General features: G+C 40.1%; 1 protein-coding gene across 5 annotated transcripts in view; it reads left to right on the plus strand.

Moving 5' to 3' along the window:
• stpg2 (sperm-tail PG-rich repeat containing 2) overlaps nt 1-8,603 on the plus strand; it is a 118,967-nt gene that overhangs the window by 34,964 nt on the left and 75,400 nt on the right. For all 5 annotated transcript variants that reach the window (XR_015094889.1, XR_015094888.1, XR_015094887.1 and 2 more), the window contains exon 12: nt 1,564-1,724. Coding sequence is in view for 2 of the 5 variants with exons in the window: in XM_086076681.1 (XP_085932807.1) it covers nt 1,564-1,719 (156 nt within the window). In the remaining 3 variants the exon portion in view is untranslated. The remainder of the gene's footprint in view (nt 1-1,563; nt 1,725-8,603) is intronic.

Raw genomic sequence — 8,603 nt, forward strand, 5'->3', positions numbered from 1 at the left:
CCTTTTTCATCCATATATATGAAATTCGCATTTGGGGGTTTGACAGGTAGAATTTTATATATATATATATATATATATATATATATATATATATATATATATATATAATTCTACCTGTCAAACCCCCAAATTGACAAGTTGACCCTATTCTGTATTCGCTTTTACAGGCTAATCGACACATAAACTGTAGTAAAAGAGTTGCCTTTACTGAGAAATACTCCCATTGCCTTCTTGCGTTGAGAAAGTGAATCCGTGAAAGCTCGCACATGAAGCGATTATGGACGGCCAGATCCAGATAGCGCATGTGGCGTAATCCGCGCTTCTTACCGGAGACAGCTTGATTCGCAAGAGTCCAACACGCATGCTGGAAATGGAATTGGTGATTTCTAACGTTGTGTGTATAATATTAATATACAAAATGAGTTATTGTAGGCGGTGAATTTACGACTATGCATGCGTGTGTCAATAGTTAGCATTTAGCTTACAAAGTTAGCGTTGCGTTTTATGTCTTGTCCTGCACGTGTGTGCACGTGTGTGCACGTGTGTGCTGTGGGAAAGACTCATGTACACGTCTGTGTTCCGACCCACTAACACCGTTCCCTGCATAGATCCCCCCCTTTTCCCTCTCCCCTCTCTGACCCAGCCAAACATCCCATAATCTTTCTCATTATTGCCATGCCGATGGTGTCGTCGCTTCCAAAGGGGCTCTTAACCATCCACCTCCAGCGCGCCCCCTCCGAGGTTGACCCGGAGTTGAACCCGCAACCCTTTTCCCATCAGGATCAAAACGGAGATCTGAGCGCTCTGGCCTCTTGTGCCTAAATCCCCGCTACGGCGTTTCAGGCATACTGATGATGTGCACGATCACCAGGAGGTCACAGTGGAGGGAAGGCTTGACGGGGTGGATAAGCGCACAGGAAGTAGTTTGTCGAGAACTTCCTGCGTGGGTGGGTGGAAAACAGGATTTGTGGTTATTTGATATAACTCCATATCTGCTATGAAGGAAGTTTGCCCTTTTGTAGTGCTGTTTAAATGTGCAGTGAGCTTAAGTTATCTCCTTATACCAGGGGTGTCCAAGTCTGGTCCTCGAGAGCTATCCAGCCTGTTTCCCTACACGAACACATCTGATTCATGATCAGACTCGTTATCAGGCTTCTGCAAAGCTGGCTGATGAGCTGATCATTGGATTGGAGACATGGAAAACAGGCCGCATAGGGGGCTCTCGAGGACCGGACTGGGGCACCTCTGCGCTATAGAGTGCCGTCAAATCCGGGGGCAAAGGTCTTCATAAAAAGAAAAGAAAAAAATATATATATATGTCATGATCGATTTCGCAGATACAATAAATATTTTCTGCCTCTGGGGTATTGTTTGATTTTTCAGTGCAACAGTGAAAATGTAAAAGTCAAAAGAGTCATAACCTATTTTTGTTTTTCACATGCTTGATCATTAACCACTGTAAAACAAAGATTTAAACTTCAAGAAAAAAGTTTACCCTTGTCATAACTGTTTTTAGAAAGTTAATGAACGCTGTTATCCTCTTTGCTCGTGTTTTTTGCGCAGTTGAGTTCGGGCATCATGAACACAGTGCTGAAGGGAACCTTCAACGCAACCCTCCAAAATCCTCTCATGCATCCGCCCCGCCTGGCTGCCCATCTTGTGCCGGAGCCCATTGATGCCGTTTCGCACCATACCTTCGCCGCCACCGGTACATCTTAAAGCAGGTTAGTTGCATACACACGGTGGGGTTAAGTGTTGAGGGTTTGTTGGTGTGTGTGTGTTTGAGTGGGGGGGGCTTATGTACAGTTGGAGGTGAACCGCTAATGCTCCGCTGCTATATTGTGGTCCACCATTCATGGCCTCCCGCTATATCGCAAATGTAGACATGATTGTTTAAGGGTTTTTACAACATATAGGCAAATTTAAGTAGTACTTTGTTGTGCTATATGCTGGGCAGAAAGACATGCAGCATATAATTAAGGCAGAGACGGTCCCCAAATGTAATTGTTATTGCTCCCACAGAGCAGACAGAATATTTGCCTGTTGCTGCCGTGTGTTAAAGTAGCACTTCGTTTGAAGGTTTCCCATAACATTGATGCTAATTTGCGTTAGCCCATCGATGTTGTTTTCCATTATAGGCTCTATAGGTTTTCCCTTTGGCATGTGCCTGCTGGCGGTGCCTGACTGATTTGGTGGCTGAAAGTTGACTTAACCTTACGCCTGCTAGAACCATGTCTAAGTATTGGCACAGATAGTGTAACACAATTTAGGTGAGTTTGATCAGGGCACAGGCAGACTGCTACTTCCAGTGTCCTACAGGAAGTTGCGCCCGCCCACAAATGTTGCTACATCAGATCTGTCAGGAATGAAGTAGATTATCGCTCAGAATAATATTTTAGAAACAATCAGGCCTTTGTTGACTTTGTTCGTAAAGCAGGAATTGGGCTCAGATTCAGCCCGATTGTAGTTACGAGACGGTCTTCTGTTTACGATGGAGTTCTGTTCCTTCGCAGTCGACGCAAACAAAACCACTTATGACGTTTCTGAAAGGGGGTCTTGGGTAGTTTCCTGGCATCATTTTTGTAGACACTTTTTGGCAGCAGTCAAGTCAAAATTACGGTAATTTGGTTTCTCATGAAGTATGACAATCAGAAAGAAGAGATGAATTATTGTCCCAAACGACAATGGTTGATTTGTCAGAAGGCCTGCCGCACTAAACCGCGGCCTCAAAGTTTGGTGCCGATGATTCTTCAATTCCTCTTATGGAGATTTTCATTTGAATATGTAATAGATCACGTTGAATTAATTACCCCGGAAGTACCATAAATTGATCTGCAGATTTGTAATGCTCTTACTGTCTGATTTATAAAAAATTAAATAAAAAAAAAAGAGCTCTTTTTCCTAATGATTGCAGGAAAACAATTTGGAAAATCTCCTATTTAACCCTGAATAATGACAGTTTACAGAGCTTATCTTTAGAAAAATGGTTTGATTGAACTAAATTACTCAAATGTTAAACATCTCATCTAAAAGCTTCAAGGTGGCTTTCTAACATATTGCTTTTATAGGCTTGTAGCAGCTCCTGAGGGATCATGTTTTATTTAATGACAAGTAGCTCAGGAGACAATTCCAGGGCGAAAAAGAAAAAAGAAAAAAAGCCATTAGAACCCCTAAAGGTCCAAAGCCGCATTTGCAGACTGGGCATAAATCACAGGGTCGTTCATTATGTAGATTTCTGCTGACCAAAGTTGCATAGATGCCTCATAACTCAGAAGGTTTGCCATCGTGGTCGCTGATGAAATTAGCTTTTTAATTGACACTTCAAGCATTACGAAATTCTTATTTTCCCTCGGGAAATAAGGACGGTTGAAGTCGTCAGTTACAGGTTCAAATTGTTGGCTAAATAATACTAAAGATGAGACGAAGAATAAAAAAAAAAAAAAGGCTTGGTAAAGTCGAACATTGCTTTTATTAACATTCGTGTTTGTCATACACTTGACTCCCAAAAAGTTATAGGTGAAATATTTCAGGTCAAATTTCAAGATGGACCAGAAATACAGTTTAATGCTTAGTTAGCCGTGTTTACGTTGCTAGCAAGATTTGAATGTAGCCATGAAGAACGACTGTATGTTCGTGCCAACAATAGCTTTTAAAGAGGCTCAAGATGGGACCGTTTTGGTACAAAACAAGAAAATGTTAAAACGTCACAAATAAAATTCTTTGAAACACTACAATTATTATAAGTTCTTTTGGATGAAACTAAATGTGTTAAATGTGTTATTTAGTAAGTAAAATAGTTTTTTTTCAAATGTATAAATTGAAACATTTCAAAACGAGTATTATTTTTTTGTTTACAATTATGCAGATTTTGTAACCAGAGTGTAATAATTGAAATTGTAATTTAATTTTGGTTATCTCTAGCTTGCGGTGAATAAGTTCTCGTTAACTTAAAAGTTAAATACAACTAAGCTGTACGTGCTGCGATTCTTGCGTACCACTAGAGGGAGCCTGCATACCACTAGTGGGACTCGTACCTTTGAGAATCACTGCAAAGGCATTGTAAATAAATGCAAGGTTGTGTACAAGCAGAGAAAAGTCGGCTAGTATTTACACCTCCCTCGACAGTCGTCTTGACTTTTTTTTCTTTCTTTTTTTTTTATCCCTGCGAGCTGTTTTACATCAGCGATCTAATTAAATGAAATAAATCACGCGGACGCAGCCCCACCTGATTCCCGGACTGTCTCCCCGCACCCCCAACCGATTGTATAAATCTCCATTACGGCGCATTACGCGGCACATCACTCATGTTGTTTATTGGCGGGGAAAATATGCAAACAGCGCGGCCCGTAAAAAAGTGATGGATGCTCAAACGGGCGCTCCGCCGCGTCGACGGGCCACTAAGCGACGTCTCGTGCGGGCTCAAAGCCGTACGGTGCGTCGTCCTGACGCCCGCATTTCATTGTACTCGGGAATCCAAAAAGCGTCTTTTTACGGCCTCATTTGCTAAAGGGCTCCGTCTCCGAAGCTGGAGCATTATTTAATCTAATCAGCTTGACGCCCTCCCCTCAATAGATCTCTTGATAACTGTAAAATGGAGGTTAATCAGTATTTTTTTTTTTATTGGTTAACAAACGCCAGACAGCTGCTGGAGTAGCCACTTAGGGAAGATGATTCTGTATGCAAATGAGCTTGACTTTACTAGGGGACAAAGCAATACAGACTTTTATGATGTCACTGTCCAATAAAAAAATGTTATTTTCCCTTTTTGTCGCAAAACAACAAGACATACAAAAAAATACAATAAAATCATGGATACAGCGATAAATAAAGATCCTAATGAATATAATATATGTTAGAATGGAGATACATCGTCTTTAACACACAATCACAATAATTGTTGACTGTATATATTAAATTGCGGTTCTTAGCCTCCAATGTTTGCTTTCTTACAGCATTTATAAAAAAAATATTTTGCTTTTTTAACATGACATGAAATAGTGTTATTTCATATTTGTCAAAAATAAAGTTTCAAAATATAAATTGTTTTTTTTTCATTTCTAAAATTTGTATTTTAGTATTTTTAAGTTAATTAATTAAAATGTTAAGTTTGTAATTTATGCATTTGGAATGTTATTTAGCTTAAACATTTCCGCTGTTCTTTGATTTATTAAAATGTTTAAAGTTAGGTATTTCTTATGCAAATTGATGTTTTTTCCTTTTAATATAATTATATTTCCCTGGATTTTTGTTATTCAATTAAAATGTATTTACTTTATTATCATTACATTATAATGCAAGTTACCGTAGTTATTTTTTAATTTAAGTAACATCCTTTGTTTTAATTAAAATTTGACTTTACACTGATCTGCTAGATTGGGATGACAATATTTAGTATTTTATGCAACATCGGTGATCGGCTGTAATTTCTTAATTTGTCTGATCGATCAATGACATCACTGATCGTCTCCACAAAATAAGACATTACATGTTATATTTTAATGTTTGTCATTTTTTGAAGATTTCTTTTCCCCATGCATTTCAATTGGCATTCATTATACTTGATTTTTTTTGGGTGCTTTTTTAGTCCCTATCCTTAGTAAATATAAAAGTTTTTTTTAAATAGATATATTGCTCGATCTTCTGATCAAATCGTTGATCGGTTAATGTTTCGTTGATCGGACGAAAAATCCTGATTGCGTAAAGCCTATTTAAAGGAATCATCATTGCTTTTTACATTATTTTGTAATTTATGGTTTTACATTCATTTAAATTTTCCAACGTTCGCTAGGAAAAAGAAATGCTTCGACTTCCTGGTACATAATATTGTTTCCTACCTGAGGAGTGCAGGTCGACTGATGATTTCCTATGCATAGATGCCTGCCGCTTGGTCCTCGCCCACACGAGAATTTCTCTCTCAAAAAGTGAAAGTCATCAGAGCTCAAAGTGCTTTTAAATCAATCCCCCCGCTGACCTTATAACGCGCGGCGTCAATACATGCAAATGAAAAGCTCTATACTTAGCCGCCCATCATCCGGAGGTGACAAGCACGAGGCAGCGCCGCGGTGGGAAGCGAGATTAGCTGGTGTCTTTAATTAAAGGAGAGCATACAGTACAGTAGAGCGGGGGAAGGAGTCCATGCGGAGGTTAACGAGTGCTGACAAGGGCGAGTCAGATGAGAACACAACAGCGACACGGATGTCACGTTATTTTTTTTACCAAACGGATGTCAATGTACTGTAAGTACATCCCCAAACTTGCTCAGTAGCGCCCCCTGGTTTGAAGCAGATATTCTGTACATGCAAGTACTCTCTTTGGCGAACTCTTACTAAGAAATCACCTAAGAAAGTGTCCTTCACAGAAGGAGAAGCTCATTTAGCTAATGTGGGCGGAACATGGTAGTCAAAGTTTGACAGTCATTTGGAGGATTCGCCATGAAGATGGGAAAGCGACGGCCTGCCTCGCTTTTAGAACGGCTCGTAAACAGAATGTGTTGTAAAAATGTGTGATTCATGACACCGGCTTTCGGGGGAGTGGTCAAAATGTCCTTCCTCAAACCATTACACAGACGCATTCAATCTTGGAATACCAAAATATCAGTCTTTTTATGTGATGATTTTTTTGCTCCCTTAAAAATATATATTCCCCCCTCAAATGTATGAATATATATTTTGTTACACTGAAAATAAATGACAAATTCTCAAAAGTATTCTTTATTTTTTATTTATTTTTCGATGTAAGTTCTTTTTTCCAGACTGATACAAGAGACTAGTAGTTCTGATAACCCCACCCCCAAAAAAACGCCAAAAAACCCTGATATATAATTTTAAAGAAAGACCCACTGTATATATCCTAATATAGCATTTTGCCTAAAATAAACAACAATTTTCTATTCTTCTCATTTCTAGTCCCTGCTAATGAAAATAAAAGAGCACGGCGCCAGTACTGATACCTTGAAATAAGGCCAGGTATCGGCCCAATACTGATACCTGGTATCGGTACTTGCTCATTCCTAATTTTTTGAAAATAGTGTATATTTTTTCCAGAGTTTTTTTTTTCATACATTTTAACCATCAGTCATGTTTTTTTAAATCACTTGACTATCTGCGTAGATTGCCTGCGCACGCACGCACGCACGCACGCACGCACGCACGCACGCACGCACGCACGCACGCACGCACGCACGCACGCACGCACGCACGCACGCACGCACGCACGCACGCACGCACGCACGCACGCACGCACACACACACACACACACACACACACACACACACACACACACACACACACACACACACACACACGCACACACACCGGGGTTTTCCCACCTGTGACTTATATTGTGACATATTGTATCCATCCCTAAGCTGTGTTTGCGCCAGTTGCTGCTCAGGGGCCCCGGGGCCAGTCATCCATCTTATCTCTCCTTGCTTTGGGGCACAACGACTTTGTTGATCCTGATTGGCAGTCATTATGCGGAGCCCCCCCCCACCAGCCCCCCGGTGGGAGCGTACGCGTCATTGGTTTAGAGTAGATTTGCAGGCGGATCCAGATGATGGAGGAGGAATGGGATGAGGAGGAGGGAAGTGTGCATGCGTGTTTTATTGATGATGCTCAGTCTGCTACAGTGGCACTTGGGCTTTTATCCTGATGGACTTGCGAGTAGCCAGAAGCTGAGCTGCACTGTATTTGTTTACGGGGTAGATGTGTGGAATTTTATATATATATTTATTAATTTTTTTACAAAATCACCAAACTTGGAAACAATTAACAATTTAGCGCATTTTGTTCAACAATTTATCTTTTTGATTGATTTTGATAATATTATACTGATTTTATTTTATTTTTTTCCAATTTCCATTTAAATTTTTTGTCGAGTTTTAATTTAGTCGGGTCAGTGCGTGTTAATGGACATCACATGGGACTCATGCATCTAAACACACACCGGAAAAAAAAACTGAGTGGCATTTTCGACAATAAATGAAAAACTCTCAAAGCAACCAATTAATGCAAAAAAGTCAAATTTACCTGCACTGTTCCAAGCTTCAGGGGTAAAATGTGACTATTTAGGGGGATTTTTTTATGATCCCTGCAAAAAAAAAAAGTAGAAGAAAAAAATGAATATAGTGTCATCAAAAAATTGCCATTATAAAAACAGAGTATCATTCAATTTTCAAATCATTTGAGTGAGAATTAGAGATGCTATTGGCCGAAATTATATACATTTTGTTTTATTAGTTGATGTTTTAATGTAGCTTTTCTGCGCGTGTGGTCTGTGTGCGCGCCTCTTTCCTCTGCGTTTTAAGCGTGGTGAGCCACTTTAAATGGAAATATACTTGACATTTAGGAGGAGATGTAATCAGCGTCCATTAGAAAGCAGCTGATTTCCTCCTCGGAGCTCCCGCTGCCTTCACCGCCGCCACCATCACCCTCCCCGTCTATTTTCCATCCCTCTCCACAGTATATCATTTCTTCCTCACTCTTGTGATTTATTTCTTTTCCGCCCGTACACCGCTGCCAGCTCTTCTGTCTCCTTTTCAATTGGATTTACCTGTACGCTCTCCTCCGCCGCCCCCTCCCGTCGCCGCTTTTTACCGTCTTTT

Source organism: Leptonotus elevatus, chromosome 5 (assembly GCF_054856555.1).
Source record: "Leptonotus elevatus isolate MCC_2025b chromosome 5, RoL_Lele_1.0, whole genome shotgun sequence".
Taxonomy (NCBI): Eukaryota; Metazoa; Chordata; class Actinopteri; order Syngnathiformes; family Syngnathidae; genus Leptonotus; species Leptonotus elevatus.